The 26,900-nt window shown below is 40.1% G+C and overlaps 1 protein-coding gene across 3 annotated transcripts; it reads left to right on the plus strand.

Annotated features, from left to right (window-relative positions):
• Positions 1 to 331: 331 nt before the first annotated feature.
• LOC140691921 (uncharacterized) lies at positions 332 to 17,268 on the plus strand. Of its 3 annotated transcripts, none has more exons than XM_072956398.1 (9): positions 332 to 437; positions 4,857 to 4,948; positions 5,499 to 5,601; positions 7,578 to 7,669; positions 8,220 to 8,322; positions 10,341 to 10,432; positions 10,988 to 11,090; positions 14,728 to 14,848; positions 17,152 to 17,268. In XM_072956398.1, the coding sequence occupies exons 2-8, from the start codon at positions 4,865 to 4,867 to the stop codon at positions 14,832 to 14,834; spliced, it is 684 nt and encodes a 227-aa protein (XP_072812499.1). In that variant the 5' UTR covers positions 332 to 437; positions 4,857 to 4,864; the 3' UTR covers positions 14,835 to 14,848; positions 17,152 to 17,268. The 3 variants fall into 3 exon arrangements, with proteins under 3 accessions (XP_072812499.1, XP_072812498.1, XP_072812500.1); XM_072956397.1 differs by lacking the exon at positions 332 to 437 and adding an exon at positions 785 to 945; XM_072956399.1 differs by lacking the exon at positions 332 to 437 and adding an exon at positions 3,084 to 3,193.
• The last annotated feature ends 9,632 nt before the right edge of the window (positions 17,269 to 26,900 follow it).

The following is a 26,900-nucleotide window of genomic DNA, read 5'->3' on the forward strand; positions in this document are numbered from 1 at the left end:
AATCATATACTGGACACTGTGAATATTAGGTTACGAGATTCTTGATCTTGTGTAAATCCTATGGAGTATATTGCCAATTTATTTCAGCAGGCATTCTACTGGCAGCCACCTCAGCCATCGTCTTCATGGTGGGCTGGGACAAGGGAGGACGGTGGGCGGTGGAGGGGAGGGGTGACTCTTGGGGGCGTTAATTGCATATCTGAGCCCTGGAGGCGCCAGGAAGTGTCCATAGAGCAGAGATCCGGGAATCCTGGTGGGGTCCCATGGGAGGTGGGGAATCCAGCCCATTCGGCACAGGAGAGAGACAGTGCGCATGTTCGTTACTGTTCGCCTCCCATCTTCCCTTGTCGTGTAGCGTGTGCAGTGCATTCTGGGTGCTGAACTGTGCGCCTCGCGTCTCACTGTCTGGCCTGTTTCTACTCGGCTGCGATCAGCTGGTAGGTCCACAGATCTGTCCTGCCGGGAGTTTAAGTGTGCATTCGTGTAAGGGGGTGCTAGTGGTCTTTGTGTGGATATGGGGCGGCGGCAGATGGTCGTGCGATCTGTGGACTATGAAGAGGTGGGTCCTCGAGGTCGTTGTCCTCACAGGTGTGGCGACAGCCATTACTGTCGTGGTGGCAGGTCTGGGAGAAGGAAACATGGTGGGCGGTTGAGGGGTGGGGGTCACATGAAGATGGGGTGACTCTGGGGGGTGTTATTTGAGTTATCTGAGCCCTGGAGGCCCCCGGAACTGTCCACAGAGCAGAGATTCGGGAATCCTGGTTGGGTCCCTTGGGGGACGGGGAAACCGGCCCACGTGGCTCAGGCCAGATACAGTGCGCATGCCTGAGGCTGTGTACCTTCCCATCCGCCCTGGGCATGCAGTGTGTCAACGCGTTCTGGGTGTCAAGCTGTTTGCATTGCGTCTCACAGTCTGGTCTGTTTCTTCTCGGCTGAGATCAGCTGGTAGGTCCACAGATTCATCCTGCCGGGAGTTTAAGTGTGCGTGCGTCTGAGAGGGAGCCAGCGGGCTTCCAGCGGTGCGATCTGTGGCCTTGGAGAAGGGTCCTCGAGGTCATTGTCCTTCTCACAGGTGTCACGGCCGTCATGGCTCTCGAGGTGGTGGCTTGAATGGGGGAACAGTGGGAGGTACAGCCTAGGGAGACAGGTGATGAAGGGCTGCTACTTGAGGGCATTATTTGAGGCATCTGGGTCCCGGAGGCCCTAGAACTGCCGACAGGGCACAGATCCGAAGTAGGCAGTGGGGCCCCAGACAGTGGGCAGTGAGCAAGCTGCCGGTAAAGAAAGGCCTAGAAATGGACTGATGTTTGATTTTGATTGTGTCCTGAAATTAGCAGTGCCCCGAGCAGAGTACCAGGGAGGAGAGTGATACAAGAGTTTTTACTACCACCACTCAACGCTACCATTTTAGTTCAACAATAGACGTAGACAGTTTGTAAATGAACAAGTGTGGCTTTTTGTTTCAATAAAATGTGATTGAGGGGGGACCGAGAAAGGCCTTAATAAATGAAAGTGTGCCAAAAATGGTAGTTACTCAAGTATTAATTCTCTAGTGGTAATTTCTTTCTCCTTTAAATTAAGTATAGTTGATGTAGGGTATTAGGTGAGTTACAGGTGTACAATATAGTCATCCACAATTTTAAAGGTTTTAGTCTGTTTATAGTTATTATGGAATATTGGCTGTTTGCCATGTTGTACAATATAACCCTGTAGTTTATTTTATACCTCAAGTTTGTAGTTCGTACTCCTCCCCCAGTATATTACCCCTCCTCCCTTCCTTCTCCTAAGTAGCCGGTAGTTTGTTCGCTGTATGTGTGAATCCGCTCCTTTTCTGTTATATTTACTGGTTGTATTTTTCAGATTCCACGTAAAAGTGATATCGTACATTATCTGTCTTTGTATGTTTAACTGATTTCACTTAGGTCCATATGCTGCAAGCCCATCCATAGTATTGCAAATGGCATAGTTTTCTTCTCTTTTATGGCTGGGTAGTATTCCATTGTATACATATACCACTTCTCTGTCTCTTTGTTGATGGACAGTTAGGTTGCTTCCATATCTTCCCAGTTGCAAATAGTGCTGCTTTGAACATTGGGGTGCATGTATCTTTTCGAGTTACTGGGTTTTTTTCCTTTTGGATATATATCGACGAGTGGAATTGCTAGGTCATATGGTTGTTCTTTTTTCTTAGGTTCTTGAGTATTCTGAGTAATTTTTAATCATATGCTGGGCATTTTGAATAATAGGTTATGATTCTGTGTCTTGCGTAAATCCTATAGAGTATATTGACATATCTATTTTAGCAGGCATTCTACTGGCAGCCACCACAGGCCTGGTCTTCGTGGTGGGCTTGGAACAAGGGAGGACGGTGGGCAGGGGAGGGGAGGGGTGACTCTTGGGGGCATTATTTGCATATCTGAGCCCTGAAGGCACCAGAACTGCCACAGAGCACAGATCCAGGAATCTCGGTGGGGTCCCCTAGTGGGCGGGGAAACCGGCTCACGCGGCTGAGGCAAGACACAGTGCGCATGCCCGGGGCTGCCCGCCTTTCCATCGGCCCTCGGCGTGCAGCGTGTGCAACGCGTTCTGGGTGCCGAGCTGTGCACATCGCGTCTCACCGTCTGGGTTGTTTCTACTCGGCTGCGATCTCCTGGTAGGTCCGCAGATCCGTCCTGCCGGGAGTTTAAGGGTGCGTGAGTGTGATGGGGAGCTAGCAGGCTTTGCATGGATCGGGGCTGCGGGGGGTCGTTGTGCAATCTGTGGCCTCTGAGGAGGAGGGTCCTCGAGGTGATTGTCCTCACAGATGTGGCGACAGCCATTGCTGTCGTGGTGGCAGGGCTGGGACAAGGAAAGATGGTGGGCGGTTGAGGGGTGGGGGTCAGATGAAGATGGGGTGACTCTTGGGGGTGTTATTTGAGTTATCTGAGCCGTGGAGGCACCAGGAACTGTCCACAGAGCAGAGATCCGGGAATCCTGGTGGGGTCCCGTGGAGGGCGGGGAAACCGGCCCACGTGGCACAAGAGGGAGATGGTGCGCATGCTCGTTACTGCTCGCCTCCCCGTCCCTCGTCGTGCAGCGTGTGCAGTGCGTTGCGGGTGCTGGGCTGTGTGAATGGAGTCTCACCGACTGGGCTGTTTTTACTCAGCTGCAATCACCTGTTAGGTCACAGATCCGTCCTGCCGGGAGTCTAAGTGTGCGTGCGTATGAGTGGGAGTCAGCGGGCTTCTGGCGGTGCGATCTGTGGCTTTGGAGGAGAACGGTTTTCGAGGTCGTCGTCCTTCTCACAGGTGTCACTGCCGCCATGGCTGTCGAGGTGGCAGTGGGAACAGGGGGACAGTGGGAGGCGGACGGCAGGGAGTCGGGTGAAGATGGGGTGAGCCTTGAGGGCATTATTTGTGGAATCTGTGTCCTGGAGACACTGAAACTGCCGACAGTGCAGAGAATCCAAAGTCGCCACTGGGGCCCCTGGGTAGGGACAGGGGACAAGGTGACGGTAAAGGAAAAGCCTAGAAACGGACGGATGTGTGGTTTTGACTGTGTCCTGAGATTTGTAGTGCACTGAGCATCGTGCCAGGTAAGACAGTGCTACACAGAGTTTTTATTGCCACCAGTCAACCCTGCCGTTTCAGTGCAGAAAAAGAACAAGTGTGGCTTTGTGTTTCAATAAAATGTCATTGAGGGGGGACCGAGAAAGGCCTTAATAAATGAAAGTGTGCCAAAAATGGTAGTTACTCAAGTATTAATCCTCTAGTGGTAATTTCTTTTTCTTTTAATATAAGCATAGGGGATGCAAGTATTTGCTAAGTTATCGGTGTAAAATATAGTCAAGCATATTTTTAAAATTTATAGTGTATTTAAAGTTATTATAGAATATTGACTGTATTCCTCGTGTTGTGCAATATGTCCTTGTAGCTTATTTTATAGCTAATAATTTGTAGCTCTTACTCCTCCCCCTGTACCTTGCCCATCTACCACTCCTTCTCTGCACTAGTAACCACGAGTTTTTCTCTATTTTGGTGAATATAGTGTTCTTTTTATATTGAGTCGTTCTATTTTCTAGATTCCACATGTAAGCGATATCATACAGGATTTATCTTTCATTGTTTAACTTATTTCACGTAGCGTAACATGCTGCAATCCCATCCATATTATTGCAAATGGCAAAGGTTTGTTCTTCTTCATGTCTGAGTAGTATTCCATTTTATGTATGTGTGTGTGTGCAACGTCTCCTTTATCCATTTGTCTGTTGATGGACATTTATGTTGCTTCTATACTTGGCAGTTGTAAGTAGTGCTGGCATGAACATTGGGGTGCATGTATCTTTTTGAAATAGTGTTTTTCTTTCTTTTCAATAGATACCCAGGAGTGGAGTTGCTATGTCATTATGGTAGTTCTATTTGTATTTTTTGAGACCCCTTTACTGTTTCCACAGTGGCTGCAGCAATTTACATTTCTAGCTACAGTGTGTAACGGTTTCCTTTTTCCCACATCCTCCCCAACACATGTTGACTTTTGACTTTTTAATAATAGCCGTTTTCTCTAGTGGTATTTTCATAAGTATCTCTATAATGGTCAATCAGCTTGTGAAAGCAAACTCTTTCAGAAATGTGCTCTTCTCTTCCCAGGTGCCTTATGTTGATTTTCCTGTCAGCTTGGGCATGACATAAACAATTGCTTTTGCAAGTTTCCACATTTTGTGTGATTGGGAAGCACACAGAATAAAGTTACTTTCAGACTTATTTTCAAAGTATTTTCAATATTCAAAAATCAGTGTGCATCACCATTTGGGCATGGAAGTGTTCAATTATATTTATTCTACTAAATGCATTTTCCAAATCACGATATTTTATTTTCAGTGGGAAATATGAGTTGGAGCAGAAAGTCAACATACAAACCTAAGAAACGGGGTCATGATGAACAATGTGACAATCCTGTTGAGCCTGCGGTTGTAAGTGTTTTAACAGTTGATTTTTTTGGTGGGGGAGGGGTATAGCTCAGTGGTAGAGTGGGTGATTAATATGTACAATGTCCTGGGTTCAGTCCCTAGTACTTCCATCAATAAATGAATGAACATTTGATGTTTTTATTAATAGGAATTATATTTTGTGAAAAGATGTTCAACTAACACAGACGCACTTTGAAAGGTCTTCTGTGTGATACAGAACGTTGATCCAGGAAGACGACATTCTGATGTTGTCTTGATGGATGCTGTTATATTCCCTGGGAATATAACTGATGACTTCCTTCCCATACTTATAAACAATGAGTTCACACATCCCTCCCAGCATTGAGTAAAATAGCTTCCAAAATCCTTGTAACTTTTCTTAGAGTAGCGTCTCTGTTGGAAAAGTAAGTTTATTAAAAGTAAGTATACCAACTAGTATTGAAGAAGTAATTTTAGATTTGCTTATAGTCAAATATATCTCTGTATTCTGTATATTTATTTCGTTGACATGTAATGGTAACAAAACTTTTTATTTGCACACACATGTGTGTAGGCCCACGGTGATAAGCAACCTGAAGAATCGGAGCCACCAACTACAAGTCAGGACATTAGACCTGGTGAAGAGGAAAAGGATGAAGGAGCATCTTCATTTCAAGGTGAAGGGAAATGGAAGAGGAATGCCTCTTTTGGGGGTGTGTGTGTGTGCGTGTGTTGTGTATGTGTATGTCTCATACATGGTGATATGCCAATAAGAGAAAGAAAGAAAACAGTAGAAATGGATTCCAAACACTGCCTGAAAATTGGCTGGAAAATTGAAGAGAGTATAGTTTGCAGCTTCGGCCAATCCTTCGCTAGAATAAATTTCCTCCATTTTATAAATGCAAAAATTGAAACTCAGGGATCGTGTTTAATAGAGAGCACTTGACTCTTGATGACAAAATTTGTATTTCATTCCAAAGTTTGTGTCTTACTGCAACCTATGTCAGTGTAAAGAAAAGGTGAATGATTTTGCTTAAAACTCAAATGTGTGTACTATAATTCTGCTCCGTTTTGGCCCTGGAGTAGATAGGTCAAGTGGAGCAGGATGGAGACTTCAGAAATGAATCATGAATGATGGCCACTGTTAATTGATATTTTTAAATGGTAAATTAGATAAAAGCTGGGTAATTCAGGATACTGGCATGCAAGTAGCTGCTTTTATATAAAATTAATGCAGCTTTTAAAAGGTGGGTGTATACTTCTATGGTCAGAAAAATCAAAAGATTAATTATTTTAAGATTAACATGAGACAAATTACTTTTCCTGGATATCTAGTGTTTTGAAACAAAACATTTACATAACTCCAGCCACTGTTAAATGATTCTAGACTGTAACTGACAACAATGCTGATTCATTTCTTTCTATCTGATTTCCTTTATGCTCACTGCTAGACAGTGTATATGCTGTTACTCATAAATAATTTTGCTATTAATTTTGGTACTTTTTTCTACATGGGTTTCACTTGTGGAATGTTGCATAGAGGACCTTTGGACCTAAATATAGCATTAGTTTTTCTTTTTAATTGAAGTGTAATCGATTTGCAAAGTTGTGTTAATTTCTGGTGTGAAGCCTAGTGATTTAGTTATGTATATAAATTTTCGTATTTTTTAATTATAGACTATTACAAAGCATTGAATATAATTGCCTGTGCTGTACATTAGGACCTTGTTCATCTGTTTCATTTATATATAGTAGTTATTGTCTGCAAATCCAGAACTCCCAGTATATCCCTCCACCTCGTCTTTCCCCATGGAAATCATAAGTTTGTTTTCTATGTCTGTGAGTCAGTTTTTGTTTTGTAAATGAGCACATTTGTGTTATTTTTTCAGATTCCATATATAAGTGATATCATATGGTATTTTTTTTTCTCTTTCTGACTTACTTCACTTGGAATGACATTCTCCAGGGCCATCTGCGTTGCTGCATGTGACATTATTTCATTTTTTCTTGCTGAGTAGTATTCCATGTACTACATCTTTGTTATCCCTTTGTCTGTTGATGGACACTGAGGTAGCTTTCATATCTCGGCAGTTGTAAGTAGTGCTGATAGGAACACTGGGGTGCATGTATCTTTTTTAATTAGTGTTTTTCTTTCTTTTCAATGGATACTCAGTGGTGGAATCACTAAGTCATTCTGTAGTTCTGTCTTTTTTTCAGACATCTCTATGGTTTCCACAGTGGCTGCAGCAATTTACATTCCCAGCCACAGTAGGCAAGGATTTCCTTTTTTCCACATCCTGTTGAGGACATGTTGTCTTTTGACTTTTTGATAATAGCCATTTTCTCTAGTAGCATTTTCCTAAATATCTCCATGATGGTGAATCATGTTGTGAAACTCAACCCTTTCATAAATGTTTTATTGTCTTTTCCCATGTGCCTTATGGTGATTTTTCTGTCAGCTTGGGCATGACATAAAGAATTGCTTTTGCAAGTCGCCAGATGTGGTGTGATTGGCAAGTACACACAATTAAATTACCGTGAGACTTATTCTCAATATTCAAAAATTAGGTTGCATCACCTTTTGGCCACTGAAGTATTGAAATATAATTATTCTCTTAAATGTATTTTCCAAAGCACAGTATTTTATTTTCAGTGGGAAATATCTTTCGGAGAGTAAAGTCAACATACAGACCTAGGAAAAGAAGTTATGATCAAGCATGTGTCAATCCAGTTGTGCCTGTGGTTGTAAGTGTTTTAACAATGATCTTTTTTTCTGGGGGAGTGGTATAGCTCAGTGGTAGAGTGTGTGCTTAACATGTACAACGTCCTGCGTACAATCCCCATTACCTCCATTAATGAATAAATAAAACATTTGTTTTTTTTATTTGTAGAAATTAATTTCTGTGATAAGTTGTGGAACTAATACAGATACCTTGAAAGGCCTTCTGTGTGATACAGAACGTTGATCTAGAAGGATGACATTCTGGTGTTGCCTGGATGCATGCTGTTATATTCCCAGGGAATATAACTGATGACTTCCTTCTCATGCTTATTAACAACCGATTGCACACATCCTTCCCAACATAGATTAAAATAGCTTCCCAAGTGCTTGTAACATTCCTTGGAGTAGCATCACTATGGGAAAAATAAGTTTATGAAGAAAAATTATACCCAATAATATTGGAGAAATATCTTTCGATTTACAGATATTAAATATATCTGTGTATTGTGTATATTTATATTGTTGGCATGTGTCAGTAACAAAACTTTTTAATTTACACACATATATGTGTAGGCCCACGGTGATAAGCAACCTCAAGAATGGGAGCCACCAACTTCAAGTCAGGACATTAAACCTGGTGAAGCAAAAGAGGATGAAGGAGCATCTGCAGTTGAAGGTGAAGGGGAAGAGAAGAGGAATGCCTCGTGTGTGTGTGTGTGTGTGTGTGTGTGTGTGTGTGTGTGTGTGGGTGTGTTGTCTCATGCATGTTGAGATGCCAATAACAGAAGGAAAGGAAACAGCAGAAAGGGATCTCAAACACTCCCTGAGAATTGACTGGAAAAGTGAAGAGAGTGTAGTTTGCATCTTAGGGCAATCCTTCACTAGAATAAATATTCCCCCGTTTATAAATGAGAAATTGAGGCACACGGATCTTTTTTATCAGAGAGCAGTTGAGTATTGAATACTAAATTTGTCTTTCATGCCAAAATTTGTGTCTTCCTGCCACCTATTTTATCATAAAAAAAGGTGAATGATTTTGCTTAAAACTCAGTACTATAATTTAGCTCAGTTTTTGCCCAGGAGTCGATAGTTCAATGGAGAAGGATAAAGAGTTGAGAAATGAATCATGAATGATGGCCACTGTTTCTTTAATTGATGTTTTTGTATGGTCAGTTTGATAAAAGCTGGATAATTCAGGATACTGGCATACACGTAGCTGGTTTTATATGACTTTAATGCAGCTTTTAAATGGTGGTCATATCCTTCTATGGTTAGAAAAATCCAAAGTTGAATTATTCCGTTTAACATGAGACAAATTATTTTTCCTGGATATGGAATATTTTGAAACAAACATTTATATAACTTAGGCCACTGTTGAAGGATTCCAGATTGTAACTCTCAACGATGCCAGTTCATTTATTTCTACCCCATTTCCTTTATGCTCACTGCTAGACCCTATATTTGGCGTTATTCATAAATAATTTTGCTATTAATTTTGGTACTTTTCTCCTACATGGGTTTCATTTGTGGAATGTTACATACAGGACCTTTGGACATATATATAGCTTTAATTTATTTTAATTGAAATGTAGTCGATTTGCAATGTTGTGCTAATTTCTGGTATAAAGCATAGTGATTTAGTTATGTATATAAGTTTTCATATGTTTTCATTATAAGCTATTACAAAGTATTGAGTATAGTTCCCTGTGCTGTACAGTAGGACCTTGTTTACCTGTTTTATTTATATATAGTAGTTACCATCTGCAAATCCGGAACTCCCAGTTTATCCCTCCACCTCGCCTTTCCCCGTGGTAACCATATGTTTGTTTTTTATGTCTGTGAGTCTGTTTTTGTTTTGTAAATAAGCTCATTTATGTCATTTTAAAAAGATTCCACATATCAGTGATATCATATTATATTTTTCTTTCTGTTTCTGGCTTACTTCACTTGGAATGACATTCTCCTGGGCCATCTATGTTGCTGCATATGACATTATTTCATTTTTTATTGATGAGTAGTATTCCATTGTCTCCCTCTCTTTCTCTCTCTCTCTCTCCATATATATACCACATCTTCTTTATCCCTTTGTCTGTTGATAACATTGAGGTAGCTTCCGTATCTTGGCAGTTGTAAGTAGTGCTGGTATGAACATTGGGGTGCACGTATCTTCTTGAATTAGTGTTTTTCTTTCTTTTCAATAGATACTCAGGAGTGGAATTGCTAAGTCATTATGGTAGTTCTATTTGTAGTTTTTTGAGACACCTCTACTGTTTCCACAGTGGCTGCAGGAACTTGCATTCCCAGCCACAGTGCGCAAGTGTTTCCTTTTTTCCACATCCTCCCCAACACTTGTTGTCTTTCCACTTTTTGATAAATAGCCATTTACTGTAGTGGTATTTTCTTAAATATCTCCATGATGGTGAATCACATTGTGAAACCCAACCCTTTTGGAAATCTTTTCTTGTCTTTTCCCATGTGTCTTATGGTGATTTTTCTGTCAGCTTGGGCATGACATAAACAATTGCTTTTACAAGTTGCCAGATGTGGTATGATTGGAAAGCACACACAATTAAATTACCTGAGACTTATTTTCAAAATTCAAAAATTAGTGTGCATCACCATTTGGCCATGGAAGTGTTCAGATATAATTACCCTCTTAAATGCATTTTCCAAAGCACAATATTTTATTTTCAGTGGGAAATATCTTTCGGAGAGTAAAGTCAACATACAGACCTAGGAAAAGAAGTTATGATCAAGCATTTGTCAATCCAGTTCAGCCTGTGGTTGTAAGTGTTTTAACAACTGATTTTTTTTTCGGGGGGGAGTGGTATAGCTCAGTGGTAGAGTGTGTGCTTAACATGGAAAACACCCTGGGTTCAATCCCCATTACCTCCATTAATAAATAAAAAAATTTTTGATGTTTTCTATTAGTAGAAATTAATTTTTGTGACAAGTTGTGGAACCAATACAGATACACCTTGAAAGGTCTTCTGTGTGGTACAGAACGTTGATCCAGGAGGATGACGTTCTGGTGTTGCCTGGATGCATGCTGTTATATTCCCAGGGAATATAACTGATGCCTTCCTTCTCATGCTTATTAACAACTGATCACACACATCCCTCCCAACATAGATTAAAATAGCTTCCAAAGTGCTAGTCACTTTCCTTGGAGTAGCATCACCGTGGGAAAAGTAAGTTTATGAAGAAAAATTATACCCAATAGTATTGGAGAAATATGTTTTGATTTACTGACAGTCAAATATATCTGTGTATTGTGTATATTTATATTGTTGGCATGTGTTAGTAACTGAACTTTTTAATTTGCACACACATCTGTTTAGGCCCACGGTGATAAGCAAACTCAAGGATGGGAGCCACCAACTTCAAGTCAGGACTTTAGACCTGGTAAAGCCAAAGAGGATGAAGGAGCACCTGCAGTTGAAGGTGAAGGAAAAGGAACGAGGAATGCGTCTTGTGGGGATGTGTGTGTGTGTGTGTGTGTATGTGCGTGTGTGTGTATGTGTATGTCTCATGCATGTTGAGATGCCAATAAGAGAAGGAAGGGAAACAGCAGAAAGGGATCTCAAACGCTGCCTGAGAATTGACTGGAAAAGTGAAGAGAGTGTAGTTTGCATCTTAGGGCAATCCTTCAGTAGAATAAATTTCCCCCTTCTTTATAAATGAGAAAACTGAGGCACACGGATCTTGTTTATCAGAGAGCAGTTGACTATTGAATACAAAATTTGTATTTCACGCCAAAATTTGTGTCTTCCTGCCACCTATTTTATCGTAAATAATGGTGAATGATTCTGCTTAAAACTCAGATGACTGTACTATGATTTAGCTCAGTTTTGGCCCAGGAGAAGATAGTTCAGTGGAGTTGGATAGAGGCATCAGAAATGAATCATGAATGATGGCCACTGTTTCTTTAATTGATATTTTTAAATGGTAAGTTTGATAAAGGTGAGATAATTTAGGATACTTGCGTACAAGTAGCTGGTTTTATATGATCTTAATCCACCTTTTAAAAGGTGGTTAAGTCCTTCTATGGTTAGAAAAATCCAAAGCTGAGTTATTCCGATCAACATGAGACAAATTATTTTTCCTGCATATGCAGTATTTGGAAACAAAACGTTTCTATAACTCAGGCCACTGTTAAAGGATTCTAGAATGTAACAGACAACTATGTCGATTCATTTCTTTCGACCCCATTTCCTTTATGCTCACTGCTAGACACTATATTTGCTGTTATTAGTAAATAATTTTGCTATTAATTTTGGTACTCTTTTCTACATGGGTTTCATTTGTGGAATGTTGCATAGAGGACCTTTTGACCTAAATATAGCTTTCATTTTTTTTAATTGAAGTGTAATCGATTTGTGACATTGTGTTAACTTCTGTTGTAAAGCATAGTGATTCAGCTATGTATATAAGTTTTCACATTTTTTCATTATAGGCTATTAAAAAGCACTGAGCATAGTTCCCTGTGCTGTATAGTAGGACCCTGTTTATCTGTTTTATTTATATGTAGTAGTTAATATCTGGAAATCCAAAACTGCCAGTTTATCCCTCCACCTCGCCTTTCCCCATGGTAACCATTAGTTTGTTTTCTATGTCTGTCTGTTTCTGTTTTGTAAATAAGCTCATTCATGTCATTTTTAAAAGATTCCACATATCAGTGATATCATATGATATTTCTCTGTCCCTTTCTGGCTTACTTCACTTGGAATGACATTCTCCAGGGCCACGTATGTTGCTGCATATGACATTATTTCAGGTTTTTTTGCGCTGAGTAGTATTCCATTGTGTACATATAGAACATCTTCTTTTCTAATCATCTGTCGATGGACATTTAGGCTGCTTCCATGTCTTGGCTGTTGTAAGTAGTGCGCCTATGAGCATCGGGGTGTGTGTTTCCAAAATAGAGTTTCCTTCGAATATATGCCCAGGAGTGGGATTGCTGTATCATAGGGTAAGTCTGTTTTTAATTCTATGTGGAATCTCCATACTGTTTTCCATAGTGGCTGCATCAAATTACAGTCCCACCAGCAGGTGAGGAGGGTTCCCTTTTGTCTACACAACCTGCTGCATTTATCATTTGTGGACTTTTGAATGATGATCATTTTGACTGGTGTGAGATGACACCTCACTGTAGGTTTAATTTGCATTTCTCTGATAATTAGCAACATTTAGCATTCTTCTCATACCTATCGGCTTTGTATTTGTATGTCTTCATTGGAGAAATGTTTGTTTAGGCCTTCTGCCCATTTCTTGATTGAGTTGTTTGGGTTTTTTTGTTATTGAGTTGTATGGACTCTTTATATATTCTGGAAATTAAGTCCTTGTCAGTCACATTGTTTGCAAACATTTTCTACCAGTCCATAAGTTTCCTTTGCTGTACAAAATCTTGTATGTTTCGTTCGATCCCATTTGTTTATATTTCCTTTTTTTTTCTGTTGCCTGGGTTGCATCTCCTAGGAGAACATTGCTAAGATTTATGTCTGGGAATGTTTGTGTATGTTTTCTTCTAGGAGGTTTATAGTGTTTTGTCTTATGTTTAAGTCTTTAAGCCACTTTGAGTTTATTTTTGTGTACACGGTGAGGGTGTTCTGTAACATCGTTGATTTACGTGTGGCTGTCCAGCTTCCCCAACACCACTAGCTGAAGAGGCCGTCTTTTCTCCACTGTATATTCTTGCCTTCTTTGTCAAAGATTAATTGACCATAAGTGTGTAGGTTTATTTCTGGGCTCTCTGTTCTGTTCCATTGATCCACGTGTCTGTTTTTATGCCAATAGCATGTTGTTTCGATTCCTGTAGCCCAGTATTCTTGTCTGAGGTTTGGGGGAGTTATTCATCCAGCTTCGTTCTATTTCTTCAGTAGGGGGGAGGATATAGCTCAAGTGATACAGCACATGCTTAGCCTGCATGAGGTCCTGGGTTCAATCCCCAGTACCTCCTCTAAGAATAAATAAAGAAGCCTAATTACCTCCCCCCTGCCAAAAATAAAAAAAAAAACCTCTTGTCTTCCTCAAGTTCAACGCAGTTGTCAGGTATTCACTTTAATTTTTCCTTTATATTCCCCAAAAACATAAAATTTACAGAAAAGTTGCAAGAATAGTACAGTTAACTCATCTATTTTCACCTCAATTTACCAAGTATTAAATTTTTACCACATTGGTTTCATATCCTCTTCCCTCTCCCCTCCCCGTGTGTGTATATGTATACACACACATACACACTTATTGATACGTTTGTTATTATTAATACTGAGTCATTTAGATAAAGTTTCAACTGTTATGACCCTTTAGCCTAAGTACATTAGTGTATATATATATATATATAGATAGATAGATAGATAGATAGCCTTAGAAGAAAGAAAAAGTCATTCTCTTGGCTAATCACTGTCCTAAATCGGGAAATTCGACCATAGGAAAATGCAGTCATTAAAATTTTCTCAGTGTATACTCAGATTTCCCCAGTCGTCCCTATAGTTCCCTTGATAGAATTTTGCTCTTGATCCAGAGTCCAGTGCAGGATCATGCATTGCATTTAGTTGTCATGTCTATTTAGTCTTCTTTAGTCTGGAATAATTCTTCAGTTTTTCTGTCGTTCATGACACGGACATTTTTGAAGAGGATACAGCAGTTGGTTTGCAGAATGTTAATCAATTTGAGGTATTGTTTGAGTCTTTTTCCCCTCCTCAACACTTAGTGTTTAATCATTCCGTGTAACATGCTGAGTAAACTGAGAGACATGGTTTCAACCTTGAGCTCACAGTCTAGTCAGAGACCCAAACAAATCACTGATAAGTACAGTCACACGTATAACACAGACAGGTACAAAGGGAGCACCTAAGTTGTGTGAGGGCGGTCTTGGGAAAGGAAGAGGATAATGAAACCCTGGTTTCTTAGTTTCTGGTAACAGACTCCTAAAATAATGCTCTTGTGGTTCTTCAGCATCACATTTGTTTCCACACGAGCCTAAGATTTTATTTCGTGAACACTGAAGGAGTGAATATTATCAACTCTTATTCATATCTCATGATTCACTTCTTAAATTGACCAACGTTTTATTTTCAAGGGCCTGTCCCAGAAGCTGATCAACGCGAAGTGGCTAAGCCAGAGACTGGGCATGAGCATGATCGTGGTGTCGATGGGAAGAGACTGCCAAAGCCAGAGCCCTTTTAAAATACCAGGAGCAGGTATGTTCTCCATTAAGTGTGCAAATTATAGGGTGTCTGTTTCCACAATATACTATTTTTAACGATACAGGGGTAACAGTACTGTTTCTTTATAACACAGTTCACTTATAAAGGTGATTTGAAATGTAGTTTCGACCTTAAGTGCCTGACTTACTGGACTATCAGGTATAGAAACGAATTTGTTAAAGCCATACTGGATTATAAAAGATGAAAATATTTTCTTACTTTTAAGTATGAGTCCTTTAACCAACAGTTGCTAATTTTCATATGCGTTTGTAGAGTTCTGCGTTTAACATACACGTAGTGCATTTGTAACACACATCAGTTTGTATGACATATGCTGAAGCCTTGAAGTAGGTTCCAGTACCAGCTCTAACCCAATTTCTGTGACTCTGGGCCAATCCCTTAACTTCTAAACCCATCTTTGCTCTTATAAAAATAGTGAATTCAAATCAGATATTTAAAAATCATTTTCAGGTCTGATTTTTGCATACTCTGTTTCTGTTGCATTGAACACACAAAACAATACATGATTTTATTTATGATAAATCATCAAACTCTGACCTGAGTCAAGTTACAACACCTGAATGGAGGTTTCCTCACTACTAAGAAAACGAACACTTTGCTTGACGGTTGTTTCTCTGTTGGAGTTGTGAATGCCCGTCCTCAGATTCTGCCAAATTCTGAAATCTCTGGCTCTCAAAAGACAATTGCATTTTGTCTTTTTTTCCTTCCAGTTTTTATTGATATATAATGGACAAAAATGTGAACAGTTGCATTTTAAATCCTTCCCCAAATGAAGCCTCAAATGGCTAACTACTAACATTTCAAGAGATAATCTAGTTTCTAGTCTCTATGTCTGATCAGACAGAGAAAGTGCAGATAGTCAGCGATACTCAAGGCGGGTGCAAGATGCATATGCTTAGCACGCTTTCTACCCCCACTGCCCACTGTCAGTCTTAATGAGCCAGTCTTCCTAAGAAAATGTAGGCACTATGATATAATCATCTCTAACCATGTGACATGTGGCATGAAAATTTTGCGTCCCGAGGTATCAGGTGGGTAAGATTGAAACGCAAAGACCGTAACGGAAGTACTTCCTGAGTAATCAAGTTAAGTGTTCTTACGTGTGTGTTTTGCAGATTACCAACTATTAATTACATAGCTTCTGAATTTAAAGGAAGCACTTGATGCTTAGGAAGTAAACTACCTTTCATTGCATTCCTGGCCCATTCCAAACTCTTTACATTAAAAGATAGTTTTCAGGCTACTTTCAGGAACCTATTGAATGTAGTTAAAATATACTCATGGGAAGATCATAGCCTTCAACACATATGCTATTAAAAAAGGAAAAGATTATAAATTACATGTGCGTCCAATATAAAAAATCATCAAAGGTCAAAAAAGTGTAGACCTAAGGGAAAAGGAAAGAGAGTCTTAAGAAACACGAAAAAGACGCGAACAGATATGGAGTATATTATCTGTCTCTCTTTACCTTTCTATGTGTACATATGGCTTTCCAGGTTTTTCCCTTTTTTCACCCCACTTTCTGTCTTTGTTCCAGGCTGTGAGAAACGGTACTATTTTCCTTCACAATTTGATGTTACCTTTGATGGTACTGACTTAAAACTAGTGTAACTATGTCAGACATTATATAAACTGGAGTGCTTTTAAGAATGTAAAGATCCACCGTTCATAATTACAGCAGGAGTATGGATGAAAACAGGGACAAATGGTGAACCTACTACCGCATAAGGGTGACTTACGCTAGCTCCTAGAAACAGTTTTGCACTTTTCCACAGACGGAGCCGAAACAAATGCAATACTAGCCTTTTCTATTTATTTCATTTAAGCAATTCTAAGTGTGATGTTACTGTTTTAGATATCCTATATTCAGAATGTTATTCAAGTCAACGCATTTATAGGAAATTTTAAAAATTCCTTCTGTTTCCTAGGTGTTTCATTTGTTTTGATTTTTACTAAAAGTATAAAAAAATGTTGCTTTCCACTTAAAACTACCTCGCAACAGAAGCATTGGGTTTAGTGAGTTCTGAAGTTGAACAGTCGACTTGTTTCTCTGTACCACTAGAAAGAGTGATGTGTTTAGCAAATATTGTTAATGTGTCTGAAAGTCTACCTTCAGAGTCTCTGCAGAGGTTTAACTGGATATAAGCCAAGGGTCACCCTTAGGGTTCTGGTTTTAGTCCATGTTATAAAACTGAAACTGTGGTGTCCTCTGTATGCTTTAGTGCCATCTAAATAAAATTTTAACTAATATATCCAAATGTTATGTTATCTTACAGGTGAAGGGAAACCACAGGTTTAAACGAAGACAAGCTGTAACCATGTAGGCTGTTATTGTGTTGGAAATGTACCTGTTCAAATTCTCTCAATAAAGTTTTGCAGTTTTGTCCAAAGGATTCTTGCACATCTTTTGTTAAATTTATTCCTAGGTATTTGATGCTGTTGAAAATTGTACGGTGTTCGGAAATTTTATATTTTGTTTGGTCTAGTGTAGAGAGACATAATTTTTGTATATTGCTTTTTTTTTTCTACCCAGCAATCTTGCTAAGTATGTTTAATTCCTAAGGTTTATCTTTAGATAATTTTCAACATGCAAATCATATCATCTTTGAATAAGAATAACAGTTTTGTTCCTGCCATTGTAAACAGTATAGCTTTTATTTCCTTTTCTCATTTTATGTCATCGGGCAGACCCTCCGCTACAATTCTGGTGAATAGAACTGGTGATAGTGGACATCCTTGTCTTAGCCCAGATGAGAAATGGAAAATTTTCAACATTTCACCATGATGTTTAATGTGCCTTTTTCGGCAGATACACTTTGTCAGAGTAAATTCGTTTATTCTTAGTTTGCTTAGAGTATTCATCTTGAATGTATGTTGAATTTGATCAAACACTAGAAGTACATTTATTGAGATCGTAAGATTTTTTTCTCTCTGTCAGTCAGTTAATGTGTTGAATTACAGCGGTACGTTTCCATGTTTTAAGCCAACGTTATATTCCTAAGGTAAAGACATTTTGGTCATGAGTAATCTATGCCCTAATAATTTGTTTAGGATTTTTATGTATATTCGCATGAGTGACACTAGCCTATACTTTTATTTTATCTACTCTCTTTCTAGGACTTAGTATCAAGTTTATGCTAGCTTCACACAGGCTTGGGGTGTAAAATCTCTTTTTCTGTTCTCTGGAGCTGCAAGGCTGTGAGTGATGTAGGGCCAGGCTTTCTTGTGATCACTTGTTTCTGGATTGCTTCTCTCTCTTAAGATTGGATCCCTGCTGAAAAGGCAGAGACAGAAGGCGCAGCTGCAGGTTCCCATCTCTTCCAACTTTGTGAGGTGCCCATCTCCCCTGCAAGATGCCTCTAATGATGCTGTCACTCTAAAAGCTACCTGCTCCTGTTTCTGTGCTGACACTGATCTTCTGTACACAGAAAGTTACAAGTTATCACTCTACAATACAGATGGACCTAGAGATTGTTCTGCAAAGTGAAGTAAGTCTTTCAGAGAAAGACGAATATCATATATCACTTACATCTGGAATCTTAAAAAGAGGTACAAATGAACTTATTTGTAAACCAGAAACAGACTCATAGATGTAGGAAAACTATGGTTACCAAAGGGGATGGCGTGGGAGGGATAAACTGGCGTTTGGGATTAATACATACACACTACTATGTGTAAACTAGATAAATAACAAGGACCTTTATAGCACAGGAAAGTATATTCAATATCTTGTAATAACCTAAAATGGAAAAGAATCTGCAAAAATATAACTGAATCACTTTGCTGTACGCCGGAAACTAACACAACATTGTAAGTCAACTATATACTTGAATGAAAAATAAAAAATGAAACCATTAAAAAAGAAGTCATCACTCACTAACTTCCCTTAGATGCTTTTGAGCTGTGCTGTATGGTCACAAATGGCTGAGTATAGCTTCATTTATTGAGTTCTTTTATCTAATAATAGGTTTTTACTCTAAAAACTCACATTTATAGAGTACGTACCATCTGTTAGCCATTTCTTTGTGCTACTTTCTGTACATGTATGACGTCATCAGATCCTCACAAAGAGGATAAGGCAGAGTTTTGACAAAATTGAGAATCTCTGACTTCAGTAAGAAGCAGGTTCGGGGGTCCCAGTTCTAAATGCAGAGCCTTGCTCTTTTCCTTGTTCAGGAGCGTACAAGCTCCTGAAGTGTTTGAGTACAGAACTGATGGTGTATAAGATGACTTTAGTTGTTATTTGATGTTTTCCTAAAATTTTAAATTTAATTTCTTTCTTAAAAAATTCAAGTGATTTTATTCAGCTAAGATAGAGCTCTTTTTTAAAATTTCTATTTAATAGACTTTATTCTTTCAGAGTAGTTTCAGGTTCACAGCAGACTTGAGCAGAAAATACAGGGAGTTTGCACATAGCCCTCCCCAGTCACACATATGTACTCCCCTACCGTCAACATCCCTCATCAGTGTGACATATTTCATATAATTGAACCATCATGGGCACATTATGATCAACCAAATTCCATAGTGTATATCAGGGTTCACTCTTGATGTTGTACATTCTATGGGTTTTGACAAATGCAGAATGACGTGTAGCCACCTCTTTAGTATCATACAGAGAAATTTCGTTGCCCTAAAATCCCTTCTGCTCCATCTATTCATTCCTCTCTGCCTCCCTCTCCCTAAGCCCCTGGAAACCACGATCTTTTCATTGTTTCTGTAGCTGTGCCTTTTCCAGAATGTCATTGTGTTGGAAAGGTACAGGTTGTAGCTTTTTCAGACTGGCTTCTTTCATTTAGTAATATGTCTTTGCAGTTTCTTCCGTGTCTTTCATGGCTTGATAGATCATTTGTTTTTACTGCACGTATATTTTTGAATTTCCATATATGTACTCTTCATTGTTTCCAAGAACGCTGAGAACTTTAGCTTTTTTTTTTAATTAAGTTTCAGAGTTTACTGGGGAAATAAGAGAGGCGAAGACACCCCAAATGACAGAAAGAAAACTCTGAAAACGTCCCTTTGCAAGCCAAGTGGAGGCCTGGACTTGACCTCCCCTAAAGGACAAGAAACTGGTGTGTTAGCACCAACATTCTCTGGCAGCCACCTTGCCGGGGTGTGAACGTCTCAGCCAGGACTGCTTTCCACCCCCAGCCAAAGGTGGGGAGGAGACAAAGACTGTAGAGTCAATGCAGAGGCGATGGAAGCTGCAAGGAAAGGCTGAGAGAGGGAGAGAAGGAGGTGGGGAAGACCGTGACAGAGCCTCAAGCTTTCGGCTCTTAGCACCTCAAATAGTTGACAAGTAGTTCTGCAAAATGTTTCCAAAAAGGTAAAAACGCCTAACATTGTTGCCGAGAGTTCCCTTGGTCCTCTCCCAACGTGCCACCTCACGCTCCTGGGTGTACATGGCAGAGCCCAAAGGCCACTGTTCTGAAAATAAGAAAAAAATGAAGAAACCCCATTGTCCTGTAAGGGGAGAGGAAGGAGCCGGACCTTTGGTGCTTAGGGCCTTGTCTAGAATTGTTTGTGGCTTAAGAAGTGGGCTGATGGGTGGGGCTGTGTTGCTACCCTGTATGTTGTGTGGCCTGAGGCTTCCCTACAGGCTGTTGGGTGGGGCTAGGTCTTGGTGCTGATGATGCAATCAAGATGTCAGCCTCCAGGACAGCTCATGTAGATGAACACTCCCGGAATGTCCGCCACCAGCTTTTATGTCTCCTGGGTGAGCCGCGGCCATTCCCTACCTCCCCAGGAGAGGTTTCCAAACCAGCCGGCAGGCCTGGCACAGGTTCCTATGAAATCACCGCCTCTGCCTTTAGACCTGGCACACGCCAGATTCTGTGTTCACTTCCCAAGTGAGTGAAGTCTCTGTTTACCCCAGTCCCAGAGGGCTCCTGGAACTAAGCCCCACTGGTCTTGAAAACAGGTTGTCCTGGAGTTTCCTTCTTCTCCCAACACCAAAACCCTGGGCTGTGGAGCCTGTCATGGGGCTTAGAACTCTCACCCCTGTGGGAGTGCCTCTGCGACTTAATTATCCTTCAGCTTGTGGGTGGCCAAGCTGGGGGATATGGGGTCCAATTATATCAAGAGCATGCCCCTCCTACCATCCTGCTGTGGTTCTCTCTTCATGTTTCCAGTTGAAGGCGATCTTCTTTTCTAGGTTCTAGTCTTTTTTCTTTGAATAGTTGTCTAACAGTCAGTTGCAGTTTCTTTGTAGTCGTGAGGAGAGGCAAGCTCGTGGTCCTGCCACTCTACCATCTTGACCAGAATACATATCTATTGTGTTTTTAACTTCATCTCTGTATTTTTTTTTAAAGTGTTTCATCTAGGAATTGAAATATACATACTTAACTCTTCATAGACTACTGAGAATCGACATCTCACCATTCCGCATGGAAGTAGAAATCGTACCACCATATAGGTCCCTTCATTCTCCCACTCTTTATGTTATAGCTGTCTTATATATTTCAACGATATACATTGGAATCCCATCAGACAATGTTTAAATTTTTCCTTTCAATCCTCAAATATATTTTATTTATTTATTTATTTAGTTTGTGTGTGTGTTTTGAGGGGAAAGGTAATTAGGTTTACTTATTTCTGTGTTTTTTGGAGGAGGTACTGCGGATTGAACCCAGAACCTCATGCTTGCTAAGTATGCAGTCCACTACTTGAGTTTACCCTCCCCTCAAATATATTTTTAATTACTTCAAAAAGAGAAGCCTAGTCTAGTATATGCGGCCACATACTTATCAATTTCATTGCAGCGCTTCCTTCATCCCTGATGTTCAAAGTTTCTTTCTGGTATCATTTCCCTTCTGGCTGAAGAATTCTGATTGCAATTCTTTCAGGTCTGCTAACCACACTTGTCATATTTCTTCATCTGCATATTTTTTTAAACATGTGCTTTCCTGAAAAAGATTTTTACTAGACGAAGAATTTGGGGTTTACATTTCATTACCTTCAGCATTTAAAAAATGTTGAGAGAGGGGACCAAGATGGCAGAGTAGAAGGACGCTTGTAGCTCACCCTCTCCCACAAACACACCAAAACTAACATCCACGGAACCACCCAGCCAATCAGAGCACCTGCTGCACTCTGACAGAACATTGCCCTCTTGAATAGATGAAGACGCCACAAATCTGGTAGAAGAAAAGGAAAGAAGAAAGAAGAAAAAGCAGAACAGTGTGGGATCGGTCCCACGAGGAGGGAGTGGCAAAGCAGAAATAGCGCTCGTTCACTGGGTCTCACCCCTCGCCAACGGAGAGGTCAGCGGGACGGAGGGGGACCCTCCGAGGCTTGGATCTGTATGGAGCACCCCTTGACTGACAGAACTAAGTTAAACAGGCACAGGGGGTCTCTACAACTCCCAGCCCTATAGGCTAAGTGATAGCTGGGGGACAGGACAGGCTGCCTGAGCCAGGCAGAGGACTGGGGCAGGCTTCACAGCGGCAACCCCAGGGAAATGCAAGGTGCTGTGTTGCCTGAGATGAGTGGGTACACAAGGCAAAACAAACTGAGCCCTCCATAAAATATGGAAAAAAAAAAAAACCCCGCAGCTTATGTTCCCTGGCGGGAAGAGGGCCCATACAGCCATCTCCAAAAACCCATGGAATGTTTTCTGGAGAAGAGAGGCAGAACTCACCCACTGCCGCCATATCCTCTGGTGCTTAGCACCCAGCAGGGTTGGGGTCAAAACCTGAATCCGTACCTAAGGGCTTAGCAGCCTCAAAGGCGAGAATGAGACTTGTTCATAGCCCGAGGCATATAGGATCTTTTTGTCCTGGTACCTCAGAGAACTTGTTCTGCCAAAACAAACAAGGAGCTGAGTTTTGGCTTGGAGCAGGGGCGGGGCTGTTCCTCTGTCTTCCCCAAGCCTGTGTACGGAGGGCGGACCCAGGGTGGAGTGGGCAGCTGCACAGAGCAGGGGAGAGACCGGGCGCCAGGAGCGGGCTGGTGGCCACCTGCCTTCCTGGCAGGAGCTCAGAACCTGACTGTGGTGCAGGGAGTGGGTGTGATTCACCCGCCTACCTCCCATGAGCACAGGATCTGACTGCGTCATCAGGAGGGGGAGTGACCTGCCTGTCCACCATGTAAGAGTGTACCACCTGACCGCAGTCTTGGTAGGGGGCACGATCTGCTTGCTGATAGACAATGGGAGCAGCACAGACCAGGGTCGCCAACGGAGGGCCTCTGGAAGCAGCAAGCTGAGTTCACGAAACAGGGCAAAGACAGAAAGACCTCGCATTAAAATCATTAAGAGCGCGGGGTCTCCGTGAGAACACATTCCCGCCTTTTTAAGATGTCTCAACTCAAGTGCTAGTCTGATTCAACTTACTCTTCTGTTATTGATTATACACTGTTTTCAAACCTTTCTTTCTCACTTCTTTTAAAATCCTCTCTTTTTAAAAAGTTTTATTTCTGCATACTCATGACATATATAAATAAATAAACCCCTTAAGGACCATAATAGATAACTGATACTGCATAAGCCACAGTGCCAGAGAGATATGAGCAAGATGAAGAAGCAGAAGACCCACTCCCAATTAAAAGAGCAAGAGAAATCCCCTGAAAGAACTATCAATGAAATAGACATTGATGGCCTACTAGATCAAGACTTCAAAAAAGGAGTGATCTAAGTACTGAAGGAACTAAGAGAGATAGAGTGTAGAGATATAAAATATGCAAAATGAAATTGAAGCTATAAAGAAGAACCAAGTAGAACTGGTAAATTCATTTGCTGAGATGAGAGCTGATCTAAAGGCTGTACAAAGCAGGCTAGATAAGGCAGAGGAACGAATAAGTGACCTAGAAGACAGGTTAACAGAAAGCATCCAAAAAGAGCAGCTGAGAGAAAAACAAATAAAAACCAATGAAAACAATAAAAGAGACCTATGGGATAATATAAAGCATGACAATCTACACATAATAGGGGTTCCAGAAGGGGATGAGAGAGCAAAGGGGATTGAGAAGGTATTGGAAGAAATCATGACTGAAAACTTCCTAAATTTAAAGAAGGAATCAGATATCCAAGTACAGGAAGCTCAGAGGGTCCCAAACAGGAAGAACCCAAACAGATCCACAGCAAGACATATCATAATCAAGATGGCCAGAGTCAAGGATAACGAAATGATCCTAAAGGAAGCAAGAGAAAAACAAAGAGTGAGTTACAAGGGAACCCCCGTAAGGCTTTCAGCTGATTTCTCTACACGAACACTGCAGGCCAGAAGGGAGTGACAAGGATGCCCACTATCACCACTGCTATTCAACATAGTCTTGGAAGTCCTAGCCACAGCAATCAGGCAAGAGAGAGAAATAAAGGGACCCCAATTGGAAAAGAAGAGGTAAAAGTGTCAGTATATGCCGACGACATGTTACTATATATAGAAAACCCTAAAAGGTCCACACAGAAACTACTGGAGGTGATCGAGGAATTCAGCAAGGTAGCAGCTTACAAGATTAACGTTCAAAAATCAGTTGCAGTTCTTTACACTAATGATGAATCAACAGAAAAAGAAAGTAAAGAAACAATCCCCTTTAAAATAGCACCCAAAGTGAAAAAATACCTAGGAATAAATCTAACCAAGGAGGTGAAAGAATTATACACAGAAAACTATAAACCATTGATGAAGGAAATTAAAGACGACTTTAAAAAATGGAAAGATATCCCATGCTCCTGGATTGGAAGAATCAATATTGTTAAAATGGTCATACTGTCCAAGACAATCCACAGATTTAACCAATCCCTATCAAATTACCCAGGACATATATCACAGAACTAGAACAAATCATAATAAAATTTATATGGAACCTCAAAAGACCTAGAATTGCCAAAGCATTACTGAAGAGAAAGAAAGAGGCTGGAGGAATAACTCTCCCAGACTTCAGACAATTCTATAGAGCTACAGTCATCAAGACAGCATGGTATTGGTACAAGAACAGACATATAGAACAATGGAACCGAATAGAGAGCCCAGAAATGAACCCACAAGATTTTGGTCAACTCATCTTGGACAAAGGAGGCAAGAATATACAATGGAATAAAGACAGTCTCTTCAGCAAATGGTGTTGTGAAAACTGGACAGCGGCATGTGAAGCAATGAAGCTAGAACATTCCCTTACACCACACGCAAAAGTCAACTCAAAATGGATCAAAGACTTAAACGTAAGACAAGATACAATAAACCTCCTAGAAGAAAATATAGGCAAAACATTATCTGACATACATCTTAAAAATGTTCTCCTAGAACAGTCTACTCAAGCAATAGAAATAAAAGCAAGAATAAACAAATGGGACCTAATGAAACTTACAAGCTTCTGCACAGCAAAGGGAACCATAAGTAAAACAAAAAGACAACCTACGGAATGGGAGAAAATTTTTGCAAATGAAACCGACAAAGGCTTGATCTCCAGAATATATAAGCAGCTCATACGACTTAATAAGAAACAACCAAACAACCCAATCCAAAAATGGGCAGAAGACCTAAACAAGCAATTCTCCAAGGAAGACATACCAATGATCAATAGGCACATGAAAACATGCTCAGTATCACTAATTATCAGAGAAATGAAAATCAAAACTACAATGAGTTATCACCTCACAGCAGCCAGAATGGCCATCATTCAAAAGTCCACAAATGACAAGTGCTAGAGAGGCTGTGGAGAAAAGGGAACCCTCCTACACTGCTGGTGGGAATGAAGGTTGGTGCAGTCACAGTGGAAAACAGTATGGAGATTCCTCAAAAGACTAGGAATAGACTTCCCATATGACCCAGAAATCCCACTCCTGGGCATATATCCAGAAGGAACCCTGCTTGAAAAAGACACCTGCACCCCAATGTTCATAGCAGCACTATTTACAATAGCCAAGACATGGAAACAAACTAAATGTCCATTAACAGATGACTGGATAAAGAAGAATTGGTATATTTATACAATGGAATACTATTCAGCCACAAAAACCGACAACATAACGCCATTTGCAGCAACATGGATGTTCCTGGACAATGTCATTCTAAGTGAAGTAAGCCAGAAAGAGAAAGAAAACTACCATATGAGATCGCTCATATGTGGAATCTAAAAAAAAAACAAAACAAAGAACAGAAATACAGAACAGAAACAGACTCATAGACATAGAATACAAACTTGAGGTTGCCAAGGGGTGGGAGGTGGGAAGGAATAAACTGGGAGTTCAAAATTTGTCGATACTGACAGGCACATATACAACAGATAAACAAGATTATACGATAGAGCTAGCACAGGGAAATATATACAAGATCTTGTGGTAGCTCACAGCAAAAAAAAATATGACAATGAATATATGTACGTCCATGTATAACTGAAAAATTGTGCTCTACACTGGAAATTGATACAACATTGTAAAATGACTATAACTCAAGCAAAAAACATTAAAAGACACTTCGTCCTTGCCTACATGATTTCTGATAAGAATTCTGCAGTCAACTGAATCCTTGTTCTCTTGTAAGTAATGCATCTCTTTTCTCTCTCTGCTTTCAAGATTTTTTTTTTGTCTTCAGTTTCCAGCAGTTTCATTCTAATATGGCCAGGTATGGATTTCTCTGGGTCTAACCTGTTTGGTGTTTGCTTAGCTTACTGAATCTGTAGGTTTATGTCTTTTGCCAAATTTGTGTAGTTTTCATCAATTATTACTTGAAAATTTTCATTTTTAATTTCCATATTCTTTCACTTTTCCTAGGTTTCTGAAGGAAAATTATATATGTTTTGTTTAAAAATTATATATCTTTTGGTATTTTCCCACCGGTCCTGGAGATTTTGTTTATTTTACTTTCAATCAATTTTTTTTCCTGAATTGTTCAGATTGAATAATTTCTGTTGTTCTGTCTTCAGGTTAACCTTCTCATCTCCATTCTGCTATTAAACCCATGCAGTGAGATTTTTATTTGGTTATCATATTTTCAACTTCTAAAATTTCCATTTGTTTCTTGAAATATAAGCTCTCTCTCTGTGTGTTTTGGTGTTAAGAATTTCTGTTTCTACATTTGTTTCAAAC

Source organism: Vicugna pacos, chromosome X, assembly GCF_048564905.1.
Source record: "Vicugna pacos chromosome X, VicPac4, whole genome shotgun sequence".
Lineage (NCBI taxonomy): Eukaryota > Metazoa > Chordata > Mammalia > Artiodactyla > Camelidae > Vicugna > Vicugna pacos.

What these genes read in the sequence shown, in the direction of transcription:
- LOC140691921 (XM_072956397.1), top strand. Translation starts at nt 822, where the DNA reads ATGCCTGAGGCTGTGTACCTTCCCATCCGCCCTGGGCATGCAGTGTGT. An exon ending in ATCCAGTTCAGCCTGTGGTT is followed by an intron (nt 10,433 to 10,987) that starts GTAAGTGTTTTA and finishes ACATCTGTTTAG; the next exon opens with GCCCACGGTGATAAGCAAAC. An exon ending in AGGAGCACCTGCAGTTGAAG is followed by an intron (nt 11,091 to 14,727) that starts GTGAAGGAAAAG and finishes TTTATTTTCAAG; the next exon opens with GGCCTGTCCCAGAAGCTGAT.